Source organism: Nyctereutes procyonoides, unplaced genomic scaffold (genome assembly GCF_905146905.1).
Source record: "Nyctereutes procyonoides isolate TBG_1078 unplaced genomic scaffold, NYPRO_anot_genome, whole genome shotgun sequence".
NCBI classification, from domain to species: Eukaryota; Metazoa; Chordata; class Mammalia; order Carnivora; family Canidae; genus Nyctereutes; species Nyctereutes procyonoides.
This window is the reverse complement of record NW_026575125.1, coordinates 66,304,711-66,329,334: the sequence shown is the minus strand read 5'-3', so window position 1 is coordinate 66,329,334 and position 24,624 is coordinate 66,304,711. Positions and strand designations below refer to the sequence as shown.

The 24,624-nt window shown below is 36.7% G+C and overlaps 1 protein-coding gene across 1 annotated transcript in view; it reads right to left on the bottom strand.

The window, feature by feature from the left end:
- KLHL4 (kelch like family member 4) overlaps nucleotides 1-24,624 on the bottom strand; it is a 161,182-nt gene that overhangs the window by 36,694 nt on the left and 99,864 nt on the right. Inside the window, exons 7-9 of the mRNA XM_055337464.1 lie at nucleotides 5,407-5,631; nucleotides 3,634-3,796; nucleotides 1,518-1,730 (exon numbers count right to left, since the gene is read on the bottom strand). Of these exons, the coding sequence (XP_055193439.1) occupies nucleotides 1,518-1,730; nucleotides 3,634-3,796; nucleotides 5,407-5,631 (601 nt within the window). The remainder of the gene's footprint in view (nucleotides 1-1,517; nucleotides 1,731-3,633; nucleotides 3,797-5,406; nucleotides 5,632-24,624) is intronic.

Sequence of the window (24,624 nt, the reverse complement as noted above, 5' to 3'; positions counted from 1 at the left end):
CCCCCTTGGATGCTTTTTCATTTTTTTTTTCCCGTCATTCCAGACGTTCTCTCTTTAAATCTCTGGCTGAATTCGTAGGTTTTCAGGATGATTTGAAAGTTATCTAGGTAAGTTGGTGGGGACAGGTGACTTGGGATCCTACTCTTCCGCCATCTTGCCCTGCCTTCCTGTAATATGTTTCTTTTTTTTCCTAATTTTTATTTATGATAGTCACACACACACACACACACACACACAGAGAGAGAGAGAGAGAGAGAGAGAGAGAGAGAGAGAGAGGCAGACATAGGCAGAGGGAGAAGCAGGCTCCATGCACCGGGAGCCCGATGTGGGATTCGATCCCGGATCTCCAGGATCGCGCCCTGGGCCAAAGGCAGGCGCCAAACCGCTGTGCCACACAGGGATCCCCTGTAATATGTTTCTTAGAAGAATATGTAATATCCATATTCCCCCCTTTAGTCTGTTCTCCCTAAATTCTATGCTTTGTATCACTGTTAGATCAATTTCCCCTAATCTGTTTTCTTTGTGATATTCCGCTGCCCTCAAATTTAATTGTTCCTTAACTACAAGTTAAAATCCAAAAGCTTCCACTTTGACACTCAGGCTAGTAAATTTTCTGGTACTTATTTGTGTTTTGAATTGTCCTCCCAAATCACATTTCAACCTGAAGTCTATGCTTTCATCTACAAATCATTCTTCTTTCTATCCATGGTTTTGGTTGTGAATTTTTTTAGACCTGGAATTCCCTTCATTATATTGTGTAGGTACAAAGTATGAATTCTACTTCCATCATTAATTTCTTTTAAGAACATCAACTCATACTTATCTCCATCTTCTGAATTATAATGTTACTGATAATAAATTTGTCACTTGGCCTTAGGTTAATATCTTTTATCTATTATGTGCACACACACACACACACTCTATCTTGAAGGGAATGTGAGTGTTATAGCTACAAATCATATGACTGTGTTATTGAACAAATCTATCACACTTTATCTAAATGAGTGTCTTCCATTCAAAAAAGTTGCCTTTGGAAAATTAAATGCTTAATAAAATAGAGTTATTGTTCAAAATATAATTATCATCTCTTCTGGGGAATTATTTCTGTATACTCTTCATCCTTTGGGGACCAATATAATTTTTGAAATAGTAAACTCATATGGATTTAAGATGGTGAATAGTTTGAGTGATATAATTTGGCATTAAATTTATTTATTCTAGAATCTTTTATCTCATTATTTTTTAGGGTGATTATCAACCAATAAAAGAACATTTAGAATATATTTCTTATGATGAACCTAAAACACAACAGAAGAACCTCTTCAAAATATTTTGAGCCTGGAGGTAAGTGTGCAATTTAAAACAAACAAACAAACAAAACAAACAAACAAAAAAACAAACCTCTGAGAGGATTAACACTTATCTGGAAGACTAATTTCTAGTCGCATAAAAGTCTTTCTCATTTCTGAAAAAAATAACCAAATACATACATACATACATAAGTGGAAGCATTTTACCGTTCCACACAGCCAGAAAGTCTGGAGCAATGGGTAGAAACAGGGGCATCATGACCCCCAGCAACATATAAGAATCCATTGTATGCTGCAACTCCCACACCTCCACGTCTTTTGGACATTGAAGCACATAAACTCCACTTGTTAGTGTGTGGGTCAAAGTATTCCATTGATCTGAGGCAGGAACTTCCATCACGACCACCAATAGCATATAGCCTAGGAAAAAAAGAACAGAAATGTGTGTGTGTGTGTTTAAGACAATTTCAATTTGTGCATAAAATAAAAGTGAAAAAAAATACTGTACAAAGCACTTCAAGTTTATGACTCCTTTGGTATTTTGTAGTGGATGGTCTCAGTTTGCGAATGGATAGTTACCTAAAGACACTTTTCAAGGTCTATGAACCACCCAGGCTTCATAATTTTTGTGAAAGTTTGACAAAAATAGATTAAAACATCTCATGAGAAATGAATACAGAAAAAGAAAGGAGTTATCAAAAGCATTGGCAGTATTTGTAAATTATACCTCCATAAATCTGGAAATTAAAGTAGGAAAAGGGTAGGTAGAATGTTTCCAAAGACTAACTCCAGCAACCTTATAATTTTGGCTTGGTTCAACTGCTTAGCATTAGAATCTCTCTTATTTTTATGAACTGGTTTACTTAGTATCAAAAACATTTGTCATTAAGAAGACTAACTTAATAAACAACTAAGGGAAAAAGAATCAACAAACTGGACTTTTCCCTAAGAAGATATATTAGCTATCACATTTCTCCCATAAATTTTAGAATGCCAATTCTTATGATGAGCAATATTTTTAATCTAAATGTAGTCCTGCATCAATAAAGAAAATAAACATTTACTAAACCATATGTTTGTAACTGTCCTTCATGCTCAGTTGTCAATAATAACAAGTCATTAAAAAAATTAAGTTAGTTAAATTTGATGATTTCAGTCTTTTCTGTAATAAGTAGGAGATTGTTCCTAAGTAACCTTACATTGAGGTCAGGCCAAAGATAATCAAATTTTGGAGTATTTTAAGCTCTAAGACACTGTAAGCGTGGGTAACTTCTTAAGTATAGAGATTTCCTACTTCATGCACAAGATACTATAAACCATCTGTGTTGAAATTTCTACTGGGCCCAATTACATGATGAGATATTGACTTTGTAGACACACAAAGCTGTCTCCTGCCACTGATCCATCCCAGTATCTGAAATTGTCATCATTCAAGTTCCTCTTATATGCTGGTCATTGTTTCCAAAGGTACCTTTTCAGAAATGGCATAATTACCTTGAATAAGTAGCAATTCACGATCTTAGCAACCTTTAATGTCATTGGATTTTAATATATTACCTTGCTTTCATAGGCAAGTGCTCAAGAAGGGAAAAGTTTCAGAAAGATGGGCCTTGGTGTAATTATAAAGTTGGGAACTCTGAACACTCAGGATAGTGAATGATAAAGAATAAGGGTAGCCTGGGTAGCTCAGCAGTTTAGCGCCACCTCCAGCCAGGGGCGTGATCCTGGAGACCTGAGATCGAATCCCACTTCAGGCTCCTTGCATGGAATGGAGCCTGCTTCTCCCACTGCCTGTGTTTCTGCCTCTATCTCTCTCTATGTCTCTCATGAATAAATAAATTAACTCTTTAAAAAATAATAAAAAGACTTGCCTTAATATAAGACTAACCAAAATTTTAATAAGTCATGATGCAAAAAATGGTAACTTCTCAAGGGTAAAATTGGAACTTTTTTGCCTATAAAAGCACTTCTTAGATTTAATATGCTCACAAGTCACTTGATATTTTTAAAATGCCAATTCTGATTCATGAAGTCTAGTTTGAGGCTAAAATTCAGCATTTATAAATAGCTCTGAGGTAATACTGATGCTGCTCATCCGAGGACTATGCTTGAGTAGCAAGACAATACAGAATATTTAATTAAATATTCAATTTAGACGAGCATTTTCTATATACTGAAGAGAAAGTTCCAACAAAGGCCTTTTGTTACTGATTACTAGAATGTCCTGGTCATTGAGAATGCTTATTGATTAATGGATCATATCACTGAAGTGTTGTACCACATGACCTCAGAGTAAAGAGCATTCATGTTTGGGTTTACTCACTTATTATTTAATGCAACAACGCCAACTGTGCTTCTGGGAGTTGACATACTGGCCACATAATTCCACTGATGTCCCTCAGGGTCCCATCTTTCTACAGTATTTAGATAACTCCATCCATCATGACCACCTACAGCATACATTGGTCCTTCAAGTGTGGCTACACCTAAAAGATTGAAAATAGCATGAGATCTCACCTAGATATATCACACATAATGTTTTTTTTTTCATTTTCCAAGCTACTGGCTGCTTAAAAATTGTTTTGTTTCTTAAATTATTTTGTATATACATTATAATTTACTAATCTTGATATGAAACTAAACATGGTCTCTTAACCCTAAGATATTTTCAGAAATAGCCTGTATCATGGGAGGGTATCATTGTTGTAATGCTGAAGTTAAAGGAAGTAATGGAACACACCATTTCTGGGGATGTAATAGAAAATGAAAACTAATTTTTGGGGGGATCATTTTGACATCAGTTTTTTAAATATAAGGGATAGATGAGACATCTATACTGACTTTTAGATAATTCATAGAATTGCAGACTGTGGTAGGCCTTTCCAATCCCTGCTTTTTTTATAGTAATAAAAATATTCCCAGGAGATAACAAAATAAACAGGGACTTTTTTGAGGTTTAATTAGAAATTTGTTCCATTACATACTATGAGTAGCCCCTATCTAACTGATTCTCTGGGAATTCACATAACTCGTCTTTTCCACCATCTCAATCAGCATCACAGTGGTATAAATTCTTCACTTCTACTTTCTTGGTAATATCAATTAGATTTTGAAAACTTGCTGTAATTTCTCTGTGAGATTCTTTTTCTAAACATTGTCTAGGAATCACATTGACACAACTGAGCTGAATAATTATATAGTTTATCATTTGACAGAGACAGTTTTTAAATATTTTTTTGGAAAAAACAATACCAGTCCTGAATCTGCCACTTTTTAGCTGTGTAAGTCAGTTCTCTCTGTGTGTGTGTGTGTGTGTCTAAGTCAGTTCTTAAAAAAAATAAGGAAATTATGCTTTTACAACAAACTCTATGATATTGAAAATTTGTGGAGGCTTGTATGAAGAAAAATGTACCTTGACAAATATTCAGGAGAATCAAAGTTCCCAACTGTTTGAGAAATCTCCACTTCATCTTTCTTAAACTTCTTGGGAATCTCTGGCTCAAGTATAAGTTGCTCTCAATTAAAGTAGTTTTTTCTTAATATTCCTGCCTTGGACCTGTATCCCAAGGCTTTTGCTGAAATACATATTTGCCTCTTATGGGAAGGGACACAGTTCATCAAATTAGAAATACAATGTCTCTCCATTATCAAATGCTTCCCCCGCCAAATTTAGTTTAGAAGAAAACTCCCTATTGTAGTTTTATGTTCCTCAATGGTGTACTCCTCATAAAACTTTTATCCTTCCTAAATTGATACCCTTTAAAATACATTTGAAGGGATGCAAGATTAGCATATATGATATCTGAAACAAGAAAAAAGTTTCACAAGCTTTTACCATTTGCTTAACCTTCTCAGCATTTTGGAGACATTCTGACTAAGGGTTTGGCTAAATCCCAATAATGTGCATTCAAGGTGAGCACTGGGTGATGTTTGGAATTGTTGAATCACTGGATTGTACACCTGAAACTAATATTATACTGTAAGTTTACCATTATGGAATTAAAGTAAAATCCCAATAATATGCAACTGTATTTAATTATTTAAAAGCTCTACTAATGACACATTCTTTAGAAACTATACAACAGTAAGCTCTTACCTAAGCCATGCCTATGTGTTGACATGGGAGGCATCACAGTCCAGATTTTGCCAACTGGATTAAAACATTCCACAGTATTCAAAGTTTTTAAACCATCTCTTCCTCCCACGACATAGAGCTTATTATCAATAACTGCAACTCCAAACTGAAGCCTATGGCCACTCATGGTGCCAATATGTAGCCAGCTGTTGGTTCTGAGATCATACTTTTCAATTGTAGTGGTACCTTTTAAAGGGATATTGAACAAAGGAAAAATCGCTTGAATAAAAATTTTAATTTTAATTGGCATCATTCAAGTTATATTTATGTACCTATAATTTATAGCATAGAATCAGTGATTGCAACTCAAATTAAAGTAGCCTAATGATTCTCTAACCTGGCTAACAAGGAAAAGGTAATATTTTGCTATTACTGGATCTAAATGGAAGAGTCAGAATAAAGCAATTTATTTAATATATATGGTTTGTATCCTTGTAATGGTCTCTTGGCTATACTATACTTCTAGTATTACTAACACAAGTGTTTAACATACCTGTCAACAAAAAATTACCTTAGAATCTATTACCCACCCTTTACACACCCATTATCATTCTATATATATATAGAATATATATATAGAATATATATATATGAATTTATATCATTTATTTTATTCAATTTTGAGCATGTGTGTTAATTTAAAATACAAGTGACTAAAGAAACAAGAATGAAAATTCCTTTTAAATGGTGTTGATTCATACAATTTTCCATGATGGTAAAATGAAGGATTATGATTAAAATAGATTAAGATTATTAATTATTATAATTAATAGTGTGGTTCTGAGGTATCAACTTTGGGTGTTTATACAAGTTCAATTTTACAAATTGTCACTTCTTCATTAAAAATTGAGAATTTTTGCATCAATGTTAATCAGCAATATTAGCCTTTTTAGTGGGGTCTTTATCTGGTTTTGTTATCAGAGTAATGCTGAACTCATACAGTGAATTTGGAAGTTTTCCTTCCTTTTCTATTTTTTGAAATAGTGTGAGAATAGGTATTAACTCTTCTTTAAATGTTTGGTAGAAGTACCCATGAAGCCATCCAACTCTGGAATTTTGTTTACTGATTACTGATTTAATATCTTTGCTATCAGTCTATTCAAGTTTTCTATTTCTTCTTATTTTGGTTTTGGTAGTTTATATGTTTCTAGGAATTTATCCATTTATTCAAGGTTCTACAATTGTTGGCATATAATATTTCATAATACTCTTTAAGTTTTGAATAAGGTGTTCTTTTTTTAATAAATTAATTTTTATTGGTGTTCAATTTACCAACATACAGAATAACACCCAGTGCTCATCCTGTCAAGTGCCCCCCTCAGTGCCCGTCACCCATTCATCCCCACCCCCTGCCCTCCTCCCCTTCCACCACCCCTAGTTCATTTCCCAGAGTTAGGAGTCTTTATGTTCTGTCTCCCATAATACTCTTTATAATTGTATTTCTGTGGTGTTGGTTATTATTCCACCTCTCTCATTTGTGATTTTATTTGTTTTGGTCATTTCTCTTTTCTTTTTGATAAGTGTGGTTAGAGGTTATCAATTTTTTTTTCAAAGAACTAGCTCTTGGTTTAACTGATTTGTTCTATTGTTTTTTTTAAATTTCCATATCATTTATTTCTGCTCTAATTTTTATTTCCTTCCTTCTACTGGCTTATGTTTCATACGTTGTTATTCTTCTAACTCCTTTAGTACATAATAAATTGTCATTTCTGTAAGCAATGCTTTTTACCAGTCATTCACAATAGGTGTTGCTATTTTTTTTGAGTAAAAGTTGATATTACACAAGGAAGTTTCTGACTAATAACCAAGATTGGAAATAAAGATGTATTATTTACACAAATAGTGTACCTAAGACAGCTTTAGACAGATTTAGGGAATTTCTTTTTTTAAGATTTATTTATTTATGAGAGAGAGAGAGAGAGAGAGAGAGAGAGAGAGGCAGAGGGAGAAGCAGGCTCCATGCCGGGAGCCCAATGCGGGACTCGATCCCGGGAGCCTAGGATCCCGCCCTGGGCCAAAGGCAGGTGCCAAACTGCTGAGCCACCCAGGGATTCCAGATTTAGGGAATTTCATCACAAATATATAGAGCCAATCATAGGAATAAGCAAAAACCACTTTTCAGTTGTTATTCTTCTGGGCAATTTGTGGAGCATTAGTTATGCTAAAAATATGTTTACATCTGAAGTGTATATACTAGTAAATTATAATGCTATGGTATGAGATCATACTAAGTCAAAATTTAAGCAAAGTATATTGTATCAATGGCTACTTCTAAAAGTTTTTCTAGGTATATTGGATTAGTGAACAGAGTGTTTAATTTTATATGTAATTTTTTTATCTTTTCTGATGAATAGTGAACTGTTAAGTATTTATGTCTCGAGTTTGGATTTTCATGATAAAAATTGTCTATAAACAGATACTCATTATCCTTTCTCTTTAATCTCTCCATCTTTCACTGATAGATGGATTTGGCTGAATACTGTTTTACAAATCAACAATTGCTCTACTGACTGCATTTATTACTGAGAGATCAAATAACATCACTTAGAAGAATATCTTTTCTACACTAAATAACTCTGGATGATACTATTAAAACTGGAATATCTACAAACTCACATCAACTTTCACTCTGTCAACAGTTCATTTTTTTCTGAATGTTTTCATATCTTTCAACTTTCTCATTCCAATCTTCCCAAATTTGTCTTCCTATCCACTTCTTCCTACTTTAACTTTTTATTTCAAACTCTTTTCATTAGTGAAATTTACCAAAATGCAAATTTAGAGATTAGGAAATGAAGATTAGCCTGCTCTATTACTAAAATTATAGAAATACTAATAGTGAAGTAATTAGTCAGGAAATTGTACAAAGCTATATTAATCAAGTGTATACAGAAGATTAACACAAAAGAATGTAGAAGTCTGTTTTATGCCAAGTTAATTTTTTTCTGGACATTAGATTAAATATAAAAGATAAATATATCCCACATCACTTATTTTTGTCTGTGAACATATATGACTTGCAGTTCTATAACTTGAATTCTGAAGATTTCTTCAGCTCATTTACCTACCTCCACTTTTGCTTCAACTACTCAAAATGTAAATCCCCTAGTTGGCCTACTATATAAGCTCTATATTTGATAGGAAAACTCAAATTAGATTTTTTTTTTACTGACGTCTCTCCTTAGGACTCATTTTTATGAATTGTCTGTGTATATAGCTCTTCTTCCCTAAAGCATTGCAACTATTGTTTTTCAATTCATCTCTAAGTTCCTATTCAACCTTCATTTATATTCTGGTCAAGAGGAAACAAAACTAACTTAACTCTGTAGACTTGATGGGAAAATGATAGTTCCTCTAGTTGTGAATATATCTGATTCAGTGATTTTCTCCATCTATTTTCAAGATGATCTAAAAATAACTATGCTAGTCTTTCATTTATACCATGCCATACTGACTCTCAGAATTCATTGTTTTAATAAATGAAAAGGTACTGCATACCTTTATGTACAAAAGCCCAAAGTTTACAATTTGACCATCTTAAAATTTTGACTCTGTGATTTTAATTACAACTTTCTGATGATTCCTTTAATATACATGGCAGGAATTATAGTTAACCCGAGCCACTTGTGTGATGCCTGTATTTAGCAACTAATTCCAAGTTAACTGTATGAGTCAAAAAGAAAATTAAAAACTGACGAAGTACTGCCTTCCTCAAACATCAAAAGGTGAAATCTAAGAAAATTTCTATAAAAAAGTGAAATAATGCACTGTAAGAAAAAGCACACATATTGAAACTATTTTAAGCTTTATGAAAGAATTAAAATAAAATATTTATATAGATATATTATTATAGATTTATATAGATATAATATTAAATAAATATTAATTAAAATATTGATTTATATAGATATATTATTATAGACTTATATAGATATATTATTTCTTTAATGTTTTGCTACACTTAGTGTTATTTTTCTTTCTTTCCTTTCTTTCTTCTCCTTAAGTGTTCCAACTGGCTTTTCAACAGTTTCTAAGACTCTCAGAGAGAGAGGTCAGTTTTGTTGTTGTTGCTCTTTCCTCTAAAATAGTGGTAGTAAAGCAAAAAGGATCATATAATTTGAGTAAAAATTCCAATTCCAGTGTTTCTCGATGCTGGTCCTTCGGTTGGCTATGTAACCTCAAGAGCTTCAGTTTCCTCATCTGCAAAATAACAATATTATTTTGTAGCATTATTGTGAGGATTACAGATTATGTTTGCAAAATGACAATGAAGGATTAGGTACTCAAAAATAGTTGTTCTTTACTATTATTGTAGTTGTCTGCAACTATTCATAGGGACTTTTATGTCTCCACACAATAGGTACCAATGAAGTCTCAAATGAAACTTGGTTCCTTCCATATGAAACTGATAACAGAATAAAAGGGATTATAGGTTCACATTTCAATCATTCTTTTTTCTTAAAGGTTATTTATTTATTTATTTATTTATGAGAGACACACACACACAGAGAGAGAGAGAGAGAGAGAGAGAGAGAGACAGGCAGAGACACAGGCAGAGGGAGAAGCAGGCTCCATGCAGGGAGTCGGACCTGGGACTCGATCCCCGGTCTCCGGGATCACACCCTGGCACGAAGGGGGTGCTAAACCACTGAGCCACTCGGGCTGCCCCATTTCAATCATTCTTAAAAACTTGATAAGGAACTATAGATACCTATTACTATTTTTTATAACACATTCATTTTGTAATATAACTTAAACAGCAGGAAGCCAAAAATAGCAAAAATAGGGAAAAAATTAAAAAACACAAAATGATCCATTTTTGCACTTTGCAGGTTAGGATTTTTTTTTTTTTTTAGTAGAAACTAAGGATAGGGCAGCCCTGGTGGCCCAGTGGTTTAGTGCCGCTTTCAGCCCAGGGACTGATCCTGGAGTCCCGGAATTGAGTCCCACGTCAGGCTCCCTGCATGGAGCCTGCTTCTCCCTCTGCCTGTGTCTCTGTCTCTCTTTCTCTCTCTCTCTCTCTGTGTCATGAATAAATAAAATTTAAAAAAGAAAAGAAACTAAGGATAATTATGCTTGCATTTTGCATTTAGTTCCCTTTAAATTTAAATATCAAACTAGACACCTTTTAAAGTGTTGTTCATCTTCATTCTAGTCAATAAAATGCAAGTTATCAGACTTGCAATTAATTATAGTATTTCACTATAATTGTTATTTCTTTTTAAAATTTTTAAAATTTATTTATTCGTGACAGACACAGACAAAGAGAGAGAGAGAGGCAGAGGCACAGGCAGAGGGAGAAGCAGTCTCCACGCAGGGAGCCTGTCATGGGACTTGATCCCGGGTCTCCAGGATCAGGCCCTGGGCTGAAGTCGGCGCTAAACTGCTGAGCCACCGGGGTTGTCCCTATTCGTTATTTTCTGAAAAGCATTATTTCTGTGAAGCTACTTTGCTACTTTATAAATACTTGCATTTCCAAGTTCTTGTTTTATAGATTTATTTATTTATTTATTTATTTATTTATTTATTTATTTTATGATAGTCACAGAGAGAGAGAGAGAGAGAGGAAGAGACATAGGCAGAGGGAGAAGCAGGCTCCATGCACCGGGAGCCCGATGTGGAATTCGATCCCGGGTCTCCAGGATCGTGCCCTGGGTCAAAGGCAGGCGCCAAACCGCTGCGCCACCCAGGGATCCCATTGTTTTATAGATTTAAGATTAATTAGCTATTTCTTATACCATCTTTCAACTTCCAGTTATACATATTAAATGAAAGAATTGGTTTCCAGTGGCACAGAACTTTCACTTTTGGATTATTTTCTACAAAGTACCAAATAACATTTCTATTCATGATTTGGCAGATTTTAAGCCAGTTGAATTTAATTTCTACAAGCCCAAGTCTTAATTACAAAATCCTTGCCTTGTTGTTTTGGAAATGTGGGTCTACAAACTAAAAAACCAAGTCAAAAAAGGCAGAGATGTAGAAAAGCAAGTCAAAAAAGGCAGAGATGTAGAAAAGCAGGTTGTCAGAGGGTTTAGGGTACACACAATGGCTTCAGAAAGTTGTTCCTATTCCCTTTGATGAAATTCTTATGTAAAATGGGCGGGGCAAGATGGCAGAAGAGTAGGGACCCCAAGTCACCTGTCCCCACCAACTTACCTAGATAACTTTCAAATCATCCTGAAAACCTATGAATTCGGCCTGAGATTTAAAGAGAGAACAGCTGGAATGCTACAGTGAGAAGATTTCGCGCTTCTAACAAAGTAGGAAGAAGGAATAAATAAATAAATAAATAAATAAATAAATAAATAAATAAATAAATAAAATCCAGTGGGGGAGGGGCCCCTTGAGGAGCCAGGCTAAGGCCAGGTGGTGAGTGCCTCCAGGACAGGAAAGCCCAGTCCTGGAGCAGCAGGAACTTTACCAATCTTTCTGGATGGAAAGATGCTCTTAGGGAACTCGGGAAACACCCCAGGAAGGGCAGTGGAATGCCCCAGGTTCCCGGGGTCACTAACAGAGGAGGTATGCCCAGGGGGAGAGCACTCCACAGACAGCAGGCCGCGCGTGGTAAAGGGCTGGAGCGTGCACCTGGCAAAACCTCAGGAGCAGCTCAGGCAACGGCTCAGGCTGGGGCTCCACACAGAGGGGGCTCCATGGCCCTGGGAGCATGATAGCAGCAGCACAGGCCCCAGAGCCCAGGCACTGGGGGACACAGAACACAATCCTGTGATCTCCTTGGGACAGGCAGAGGCAGGGAGGGTACAGGACAGCGAGGATTCTCCTGCAGCTGGTTGGCCCCGAGCTGTGCAAATCAGCATCCCCCACCCCCGGAGTATCCAGGCCACTGCAGACTGGGAGACTGAGGTAGTTACTGCAAAAGCTGACTGCAGGACTGGAGAGCTGGCCGCCTCCAGTGGGGTTGTTCCTCCTGATGTCACCCTGTGCCTGGGATGGGGCAGGGCCATCTGGGAACAGGGGCCTCACAGGATAAGCATCTCCCACTGAGCCCTGCACCTGGCACAGGGCATGGCAGCTCCCCCAGGTGCACACACCTGAGAATCAGAACAGCAGGCCCCTTCCCCAGAAGACCAGCTAGAAGGACAAGGAACAAGCAAGTTCTTGACCAAGCAGCACTGGAAAGCTCCAGGGGAAGTCGAGGGACATACAGTATATAGAATCACAGGATATCCCTCCTTTTTTTTATTGTTGTTATTGTTCTTGTTCTTCGTTCTTTGTTTTTTTCCCCTTTTTCTCTTTTTTTTTCTTCATTTTTCCAGTACTACTTATTTTTAGCCACTCTGCACTGAGGAAAATGACTAGAAAGAAGAACTCCCCACAAAAGAAAGAATCAGAAACCATGCTCTCTACCATAGAGTTACAGAATTTGGATTACAATTCGAGGAGAGAAAAACAATTCAGAAGCACAATTATAAAGCTACTGGTGGATCTAGAAAAAAGCATAAAGAATTCAAAAGACTTCATGACTGCAGAATTTAGATCTAATCAGGCCAAAATTCAAAAACAATAAAATGAGATGCAATCCAACCTGGAGGTCCTAAGACAAGTGTTAATGAGGTAAGAGAACGAGTGAGTGACATAGAAGACAAGTTGATGGCAAGGAAGGAAGCTGGGGAAAAAAAAGAGAAAAACAATTAAAAGATCACGAGGAAAGGTTAAGGGAAATAAATTACAGCCTCAGAAGGAAAACTCTACGTTTAACTGGGGTTCTAGAGGGCGTCGAAAGGGAGAGAGGACCAGAAAGTGTATTTGAACAAAACATAGCTGAGAATTTCCCTAACTTGGGAAGGGAAACAGGTGTTCAGATCCAGGAAATAGAGAGATCCCCCCTAAAATCAATAAAAACCATACAACACCCTGACATTTAAGAGTGAAACTTGCAAATTCCAAAGATAAAGAGAAAATCCTGAAAGCAGCAAGAGACAAGAGATCCCAAAACTATATGCGGAGAAGTATTAGGTTAACAGCAGACCTCTCCACAGAGACCTGGCAGACCAGAAAGGGGTGGCAGGATATATTCAAAATGAGAAGAACATGCAGCCAAGAATACTCTATCCAGCAAGGCTCTCATTCAGATTAGAAGGAGAGATAAAGAGCTTCCAAGATAGGCAGGAACTGAAAGAATGTGTGACCACCAAACCAGCCCTGCAAGAAATATTAAGGGGGACACTGTAAAAGAAAGAGGAAGCCCAAGGAAATAATCCACAAAAACAGGGACTGAATAGGTATCATGACACAAAACTCATATCTTTCAATAGTAACTCTGAACATGAATGGGCTAAATGATCCCATCAAAAGGTAAATGGTTTCAGACTGAATAAAAAAGCAAGACCCATCTATTTGCTATATACAAGACACTCATTTTAGACCCAAGGACACCTACGCCCTGAAAATGAAAGTTTGGAGAACCATTTATCATTCAAATGGTCCGCAAAAGTGAGCAGGGGTAGCCACCCTCATATCAGAAAAATTAAACTTTATCTCAAAGACTATGATAAGAAATGAAGAGGAACACTATATCATATTTAAAGGATCTATCCAAAAAGAGGACCTAACAATCATCAATATTAATGCACCTAATGTGGGACCTGCGAAGTATATCACAATTAATAACCAATTTTAAGACATACTTAGATAAGAATACACTAAGACTGGGAGACCTCAACATGGCGCTTTCTGTAAATGACAGATATTCTAAGCACAAAATCTCCAAAAAACAAGAGCTTTAAATGATACACTCGACCAGATGGATTTCACAGATATTTACAGAACTTTCCATCCAAACAAAACTGAATACACATTGTTCTCAAATGCACATGGAACTTTTTCCAGAATAGACCACATCCTGGGTCACAGATCATGTCTCAACCAATACCCAAACACTGGGATTGTCCCTTGCATATTTTCTGCCAATAATGCTTTGAAACTAGAACTCAATCACAGGAAAAAATTTGGAAGAACCTCAAAAACGTAGACTTAAAGAGCATCCTGCAAAAGATGAATGGGTCAACCAGATATTAGAGAAGAATTAAAAAGATTCATGGAAACTAATGAGAATGAAGATACAACTGTTCAAAATCTTTGGGATACAGCAAAACCAGTCCTGAGAGGAAAATACATCTCAATAGAAGCATCACTCAAAAAACTGGAAAAAACTCAAATACAAAGCTAGCCTTGCACCTAAAGGAACAGGAGAAAGAACAGCAAATAAAACCTACACCAAGAAGAAGAAGGGACTTAAGAAAGATTTGAGCAGAACTCAATGATAGAGCGACCAGAAGAACTGTGGAACAGATCAAGAAAACCAGGAGTTGGTTCTTTGAAAAAATTAATAAGGTAGATACACCATTAGCCAGCCTTATTAAAAAGAAAAGAGAAAGGACCCTAATTCATAAAATCACAAATGAAAAAGGAGAGATCACACCAACACCAAGTAAATACAAACGATGTTAAAAACATATTATGACCAGCAATATGCCAATCAATTAGGCAATCTAGAAGAAACGGACACATTTCAGGAAAACCCAAACTACCAAAACTGGAACCAGAAGAAATAGAAAACCTGAACAGGCCAATCACCAGGGAGGAAACTGATGTAGTCATCAAAAACCTCCCAAGACACAAAACTCGGGGACCAGATGGCTTCCCAGGGGAATTCTATGAAATTTTTAAAGAAGAAACAATATATATTCTACAAAAGCTGTTCAGAAAGATAGAAAGAGATGGGAGTACTTCCAAATTCGTTCTATGAGGCCAGCATCACGTTAATTCCAAAAGCAGACAAAGACCCCACCAAAAAGGAGAATTATAGACCAATATTCCTGATGAACACTGATGCAAACATTCTCAACAAGATACTAGCCAATAGGATTTATCAGTATATTAAGAAGATTATTCACCATGACCAAGTGTAATTTATCCCCAGGATGCAAGGTTGGTTCAACAATCATAAAGCAATCAATGTGATAAATCATATCAACCAGAGAAAAAACAAGAATCACATGATCCTCTCAGTAGATGCAGAAAAGCATTTGGCAAAATACAGCATCCATTCCTGATCAAAACTCTTCAGAATGTAGGGATAGAGGGACCATTCCTCAGCATCCTAAAACCCATCTACAAAAAGTCCACAGCTATTACCTTCCTCAATGGGGAAACACTGGGAGCCTTTCCCCTATATCAGGAACACGACAGGGATGTTCACTCTCACCACTGCTATTCAACATAGTACTAGACTCCCTAGCCTCAGCAATCAGACAACAAAAGGAATTAAAAGGCATTCAAGTTGGCAAAGAAGTCAAACTCTCCCTCTTCCCCGATGACATGAGACTGTGCATAGAAGACCCAAAAGACTCACTTCAAGTTTGCTAGAACTCATACAGCAATTCGACAGTGTGGCAGGATACAAAAACAATGCCTAGAATTCAGTAGCATTTCTATACACTAACAATGAGACTGAAGAAAGAGAAATTAATGATTAAATCCCATTTACAATTGCACCCAAAAGCATAAGATACCTAGGAATAAACCTAACCAAAAAGGTAAAGGATCTATACCCTAAAAACTACAGAACACATCTGAAAGAAATTGAGGAAGACACAAAGAGATGGAAAAATATTCCATGCTCATGGATTGGAAGAATTAATATTGTGAAAATGTCAATGATACCCAGGGGAATTTACACATTTAAAGCAGTCCTTATCAAAATACCATGGACTTTCTTCGAGAGTTGGAACAAATCATCTTAAGATTTGTGTGGAATCAGAAACGACCCTGAAAAGCCAAGGGAATATTGAAAAAGAAAGCCAGAGCTGGGAGCATCACAATGCCAGATTTCAGGTTATTCTACAAAGCTGTGATCATCAAGACAGTGTGGTACTGGCACAAAAACAGACACATAGATTAATGGAACAGAATAGAGAGTCCAGAAGTGGACCCTCAAGTTTATGGCCAACTGAAATTCGACATAGCAGAAAAGACTATCCACTGGAAAAAAGACCGTGTCTTCAATAAATGGTGCTGGGAAAATTGGACATCCACATGCAGAAGAATGAAACTAGACCATGCTCTTTCACCATACACAAAGATAAACTCAAAATGGATGAAAGATCTAAATGTGAGAAAAGCATCCATCAAAATTCTAGAGGAGAACACAGGCAACACCTTTTTTGAACTTGGCCACAGCAACTTCTTGCAAGATACATCTATGAAGGCAAGGGAAACAAAAGCAAAAATGAATTATTGGGACTTCATCAAGATAAAAAGCTTTTGCAAAGCAAAAGAAACAGTCAACAACCTACAGAAAAGGAGAAGGTATGTGCAAATGACCTATCAGATCTGCATCACTTGCCATCAGGGAAATACAAATCAAAACCATAATGAGATACCACCTCACACTAGTTGAGAATGGTGAAAATTAACAAGACCGGAAACAACACGTTGGAGAGGATGTGGAGAAAGGGGAACCCTCTTGCACTGTTGGTGGGAATGTGAACTGGGGCAGCCACTCTGGAAAACCGTGTGGAGGCTCCTCAAAGAGTTAAAAATAGAACTACCCTTCGACCCTGAAATTGCACTGCTGGGGATTTACCCCAAAGATACAGGTGCAATGAAACGCCGGGACACCTGCACCCCGATGTTTATAGCAGCAATGTCCACAATAGCCAAACTGTGGAAGGACCCTCATTGTCCTTCAAAAGATGAATGGATAAAGAAGGTATGGTGTATGTATAGAATGTAATATTACTCAGCCATTAGAAATGACAAATACCCACCATTTGCTTCAACGTGGATGGAACTGGAGGGTAATATGCTGAGTGAAAAAAGTCAGTCGGAGAAGGACAAACATTATATGGTCTCATTCATTTCGGGAATATAAAAATTAGTGAAAGGGAATAAAGGGAAAGGAGAGAAAATGAGTGGAAATATCAGTGAGGGTGACAGAATATGAGAGGCTCTTAACTCTGGGAAACGAACAAGGGTTAGAGGAAGGGGAGGTGGGCAGGGCCTTGGGGTGACTGGGTGATGGGCACTGAGGGGGCACTTAACGGGATGAGCATTGGGTGATATGGTATATGTTGGCAATTTGAACTCCAATAAAATAATTAAATAAATAAATAAATAAATAAATAAATAAATAAATAAATAATTAAAAAATTCTTTTGTGAAATCATTACCTTATTCCAGGTTTAAATTTCCAATCTTTTATCAATGTTAATAGCTTTCCAATTGGTCTTAATGGTTAACTTACTTCAAGCTTATGCATTTATTGTTTGCTAGTTTGAGTCCTAAAACCAACCCACTTTCCTTGAGATTTTGCAGACCATTGACCTTGAGGGTTGAAGGGCCATACTTTCTGAAAAGATAAGGCCTGACCACATTTGAAAACAGCTACCTCTGATGCCAGCAAGTCTGTTCAAATTCATGTTGACATGCAATTAACTGCTTGAGCACCAGCTTCTCCAGCACATAGCCCACTATTTCCCACACTTCCTCATTAAAACTCTGCGGCTTCAACTGGACTGGGAAGATGGTCTTAGGGACATTAGTCCACTATCTTCCCAAGTTTCTAGCTTCCTGAATAAAGCAATTTTCCCTTCCCACCATTACTTTTCTCTCAAAAATTTTTTTTTAAGTGATGAGTGGCCAAAAGTGTTTGGAAATGGTTCTTTACCTGGTAAGAGATTTTGATGAGCTAGTCAAGAGTTGTGCTTCCAATATGTCCAGCCGCCCCCCCTTGGGATTCCTGGGGTGGAGCAGTTTTCTCAGACAGTGCCAGGACTTATGCATTTATTTCCCAAGCCAATGGCTATGATAGTTGGAGCCATCTGCTCATGGTTAGTGAGCCCTGGATAGGAGACTTTGACAGATTTTCTCAAGCAGCCGCCCAAACTCCTTTTGTTTCAAGGAGGCTCCCTGTCTTCTCCAAACTGGTATGGACTGCCTACTGTGGTTTTTGTTGGTGGAGAGGAATCGTGCATCTGTTTATCTGTTTGAGCTGAGATATCAGATCAAGTCAGTTCACTGGCATGCATCCAGGAGTCCTTTTTCTATGCCATCTAGGCTTTTAGCCATTTCAACCTTTATGGGTCAATCTCTGGTACCAGTGGTAAGAGAATTGGCTCATAAGTGACTCCATACCAATCTGTCCTTGAAGGAAAGGAATCTCTCTGTCTCAGAAGTACTTTGTCTGTTTTAGGATGGAATAATACACACTGGAGTGGGGATACCTGGGTGGCTCAGTGGTTTAGCGCCTGCTTTTGGCCTAGGGTGTGATCCTGGGGTCCCGGGATCTAGTCCCATGTCAGGCTTCTGCATGGAGCCTGCTTCTCCCTCTGCCTGTGTCTCTTCCTCTCTCTGTGTGTCTCTCATGAATAAATAAATAAAATCTTTAAAAAAAACACACACTGGAGTGAATTCTGTCTGATTAGCAAACATACAGTTATGATTTCATATCCTAAAAAATGGTATTTTATTGTTAATGCTTCTGGGAATATGTATGTTTTGAGCTTGAAAGAAAAACACCATTAAGTGAATGTCTAAATTATTAGACCATTTTGTAAATCAGAGTTATTTTGTCAGAGATCAGATAAATGGGATGAAATTCCCCACATTCAGGCTTTTATATTACTTCATAATAAAGATGCCTCACAGGAAGGGACCCAATTGATGGTGCAGAGAGATAAAGAGGACAAAAATCTAAGATACCTGACCTTTTTTCCAATAATCAGAATAATAAAGAAGAGGAGGAGGAATACAGTCAGATACTGGAGATCCAAGCTCCACCTGCCCAAACTCAAACATCAAAACCAATGCCCTACCCACTCCTGGCTTCTCCACCTCCACCAGAAAGCTGAAAAGCAGAGAACAGGAGAGAAAGACAGAAAATAGAGATGGAGAAATGTTAGTCCAAACTTAAAATCTGCCTCTGGCCTTGCCAGCAGCACCCCTACTGTCTCTTCCTCTGCCTTCCCCCTCCTCCTTTTATTCTACCACAATGGATACCTCTCACTCAGTGGCTCCTATACCATCCTTGGTACCTTCAGCATCATTGACTCCTGCTCTTTCTATCCTCACTATTGAAGAAAAAAAGCACCCCAAGCTGTTCAGCCACCTTCTTATGAGATTCAAACTGGAACAACTCCTAAATCAGCAGGAAGGGGCCCAAAGGCTCCCCTGGACTTAAACTGCCCAATTCAGATTTCCCCACAAGAACCCCCGATAAAATTGACAGTGAGGAAAAAATTAATTGACCTTTTAGTGGACAAAGGTGTGATGTATTTTTTTTATTAAAGCTAATCAAGATTGATGGCTTCATTAAAATAGACACGTCAGGACACCTGGGTGACTCAGTGGTTGAGCATCTGCCTTTGGCTCAGGGCATGATCCTGGGGTCTGGGGTTCCAGTCCCACATTGGACCCGCTGCAGAGAGCCTGCTTCTCCCTCTGCCTGTGTCTCTGCCTCTCTCTGTGTCTCTTTTGAATAAATAAAAAAAATCTTAAAAAAAAAAAGACAGGAACGTCCCTGGAATTCTGGTCCAACTCTACCTCCCATTCAGCCACTACCCAACAGTCATCCACCTTGCCCAGATATGGTGACTGTGTATTTTCAAACATCTCCTATATCTCTGCCTCTCTCTGTGTGTGTCTCTCATGAATAAATAAATAAAATCTTTAAAAATAAATAAATAAAATAGACATATCTTTTGGAGTTATCATCATCAAATATAATACAGATAATTAGCTTTTATTCTACCTGAATTTATTAAATTCACGTTGTAATTGTTGCAATTTGTTGACAAAATGACCTAAAATAATGACTGATTTTTATCTAATGAAGTTTACGTGGGTAAATGCTGAGAATAAGTAGGTTGAATAGATAAAAGGGTGTACAAATAAAATTTTAAATAGCTTCCAAAATCTTCAGTAACCTGAAACTTTGAAGTTTTGTTAGGTTAAATAATAAATTGGCTTAGTTTCTTAGGATATTCAAGTCTTGACAAAATATGTTAATTGTTTAACATTAATTACTAAATACAGGTTTATCTGATTTTGGCTTCTTATTACAGAAAACTAAATATACTTGGGTCTGCTAATAACTATGTCTTATGCTTTATTAAAAAGTTGTACTATAAAAAAATCACATTCCTATAAAATATAAAATGTATTCACAAATATACCAACCTAAATAATTCTGGTCTAATAGTTCACAATTTGTTGGTTACTACTGAGTTTTCACTGGAGAAAGGTTTCTAAGAGTTAAAGTTCTGATGAATGGAATTGAGACTGCTGGAAATGATAAGGAAAGTAACTGTATATAGGAAAACAGGAGATGTATAAGAAAGGTATGAGGAATAAAATGCATTTTTGTTGAGGGAAAGAAAGTATTTTTTCCCAAAACGAGATTGGCTATTTATAGAGAGGTGAGGCTTATGAAATAATTTGAGTTAAAAAAGAAATTGTAGGAAGGTTATAAAGGGGAATCTTTGGGAAAAACTATGCATGGTCAGGACTCACTAAGATTGGAAGAAATGAATTTTTAAAATATCCTGATATAAGATTGGAATTTGTTTTTTTCTCTGGAAATTGGCTTAGCTTTGTTAAAAAGACAAAAGCTTCTTTTATATTTGGTCTGTTCTTTTTTTTATATATTTTTTTATATTTGGTCTGTTCTTGATAAGAAATTATAAACAAGCTATTTTATCTTTATCTGCCCAGAAAACCAAGGTTTCTCTGTTTTCATTGGGTCTTTGATTACTAAATCTTCTCAATATTTAAAGAAGCTGTTTTGCTAACAACCAAGTAACCCTCTGTTTTTGCCTTTGGGATCTTTTATTGTCACCTTGGTTAAATACATGATAAAGTATTAAAATTTTATAGTGACCTACGATCCTATTTAGGCATACCATTTAGAATCTTCTGAGGTTCTTAACAAACTTCCTAAAAATTCAAATTCTAAATAATCTTGACTAATTAGGTTTGTTTATTTGGTATGTTAAGTTACATTGGAAGCATTGTCAAACAATGATTAATTTTATGAGGTTATATTATGTGTGTAAATGTTATGATGGTTCTAAAAGTTATGTAAGATTCTTAAAGTATTAATATGTCCTGATATAATGTCATTACATGTAATTCTAATTGGTAAAACATTGTGTGCCACAGAAATAACTGGATTTCCTTGTCAACCACATTATAATAAAGTCTTATCAGATTTTTAAACATGGCGATTTTTTAAAATAATTTTTTAAAAGATTCATTCATGATAGACACACACACACACACACACACACACACACACAGAAGCAGAGACACAGGCAGAGGGAGAAGCAGGCTCCATGTGGGGAGCCCTATGTGGGAGTCGATCCCGTGACTCCAGGACTGCGCCCCGGGGCCAAAGGCAGGCGCCAATCCGCTGAGCCACCCAGGGATCCCCCAAACATGGCGATTTTTGACTCTTTTGTCATTTTCAGTTATTCTGATGCTCTTGCAAAATACATTTCAACTTCAAGGAGATTCATGAAAAGGACTTTTGACAGACACAAGTCTGATACTTTTAAGATCATAAAACTAAACTAACAATTTCCAGAACTAATGGAAAAACTGCATCCAAACAGAACAAGAATTAAAAAACATGGGACTAAATAAATTTTAAAATATAATCATATTTTTATAATTCTTATTTAAAACATTGCTGTTTCTCTAATGTTTGCTCTCCCAAATTTAAGAAAGCTTTTTCTCTTAAGATATCTTTTTTTTTAGATACCACACTGAATAACTTTTTTTTTTAATTTTTATTTATTTATGATAGTCACAGAGAGAGAGAGAGAGAGGCAGAGACATAGGCAGAGGGAGAAGCAGGCTCCATGCACCGGGAGCCTGATGTGGGATTCGATCCCGGGTCTCCAGGATCGCGCCCTGGGCCAAAGGCAGGCGCCAAACCGCTGCGCCACCCAGGGATCCCTCTCTTAAGATATCTATGACTTATAGAAATTTGATGAAAATATTCTTTTGTAAACAAACTGAAATACTTATTTTTTCCTTACCTGATCCCTGAGGAATTTGGAAACTGTCAATCAGTATTCTTTCTTTCATGGCAATTATCATTATTTGCATATATTCAATGAAAATTGATACTCTTTTAACAAGACACCATTGGAAACATCGGTTACTTTACCAAGGCTTTAAGTGGAATGCCATATTTAAGAAAGACACGCAAAGATTCAGTTATAACTAGATTGTTTTAAGGAACTCAGGTGGACTATATGGAACCAATAAAGTCCCTTGGAGATGTTGGCCTGGTACCTTGTTTAAAGAGTTCCCAGCAGTCATACCAGGTGAGTCAGAAATGTCACTTCCCGGAAGATGCAGGAACCTCAATATATTTCCAAGACCTCAGGAAGAGAAGAATTCAGCCAAATCTGCAGGTATTGTAGGCAAATCTGATGGCATATATTTGACCTGGCTTCTGGCCTTGAGAGGCTATTGGAAGTTTAATCTAAAATTCCTTGTAAAAACCTCTGGCAAAGCAGGTTTTAAAAGAATCTCTATTGTCAATCACTATTCTTGCTGTATTTATGTAAATAATTATGTAAAATGTTAATTAAATTTATTAAAACTAAACTTATCTTACAAACAAATCAGTCTTCATTTGACTATCTTCGACAGGAATGAGGGTGACTTTAGAGAGAAAAATTATATTTCAATAACACACTTTCATAGATGTAGATTCTAGTTCTGAATAATTATCTTTGAGAGTTTGTTATTTGCTTATAAACCTGGGCTGGAACTAAGTTCTGGTTTCTTCCAATATTTGTCTGTGACTCTCCAAAGTAAGGTTTCCAATCTTCTCCTATTCTCTTGTCTTAAAAATAATTAAGAACTAAAACTGCCCTTTTTCTTGAAGCCCTGTAAATTGAAACTAGACAACTCAAGAGAAACTTCAGTGAAATTGGCACAATAGCTCATATATAGTCAATCTTCATGCCTGCTGCTCTATGGGCCACTCAAAAAAAACCACTAGAAACATTTGAACTACAAACCATAAAAATCTACCAGATTGCCAGTGCTTACTCCCACTCCATCTGAGGATGCTTTGAGCCTGACATCTAAATGTCCTCTCATTGGGAGCATTTGGGACTCTGATATTGGGTTTATAATTTGCTCCAAGCATTAACCTTTGTTTTTGTTTCCATAGAATTGCCTCTTATTAATTTCTTAATTGCTTGCTGCACAAGCCAGAGTCTATATAATAGCTAATACCACTTTCTGTACCTATAATAACTCCTCCTTAGAAGTAAGAACCCAGAGGGACAAAATCAGGCAGCAAGCCACTTGGCTGCAATAGGCCTTTGCTCACAACATTTCATTTTTCCAAGGTGTCTGGGACTGGTTTACTGATCTCTTTTTCTTTTATACTGATCTATTCTTTTGGTATCAGATCAATTTTAGAGGGAATGATAAAATTTGACTTAACTCTACTGTTACTAGTCCTTAGACTATGGGATAAAGTTAATGATGCCATGTAGTGTCAAACAATGTAGAAAAATATGCAAGCTATGGGATAAGAAACCACCTCTATACTCCCTCCATGAGAACAAGGTAGCAAAAACTATGTCCTGCACTATATCAGATTTTTCCATTCCAAAGCCATAGTCTGTCCTAATTCAGTTTGGAGCAGTTACAGAAGATGGACTTCTACCTATATCCCATAGAAAGGAATGAAGGATTGACAACAGGGATTTATAATAGCACTCCTGCTGGTCTTAAGGGTTAAATTACTTCAAGATTATGCACTCCTTGTTTATTGACCTGTGTCCCTTTGTTTATAATAGAGTCAACCTATTTTCCTTGAGATTTTGTAGACCATTGGCCTTAAGGAATGAAGAACCAGACTATCCCAAAAGATAAGGCCTGATCACATTTGAAAATAGCTGCCATTGATGCCAGCAAGTCTGTTCAAGGTCATGTTGACATATGATTAACTGCCTGAGCACCAGCTTCTCCTGCACTCAGCCCCAACCATTTCCCAAACCTTCTCCTTTAAAACCCTCTGGGTTCATCTTGACTGGGAAGGTGGTCTTGGAGACATTAGTCCACCATCTTCCCACATTGTGACTTTCTGAATAAAGCAATCTTTCTTTTCTCACCATTACTTGTCTC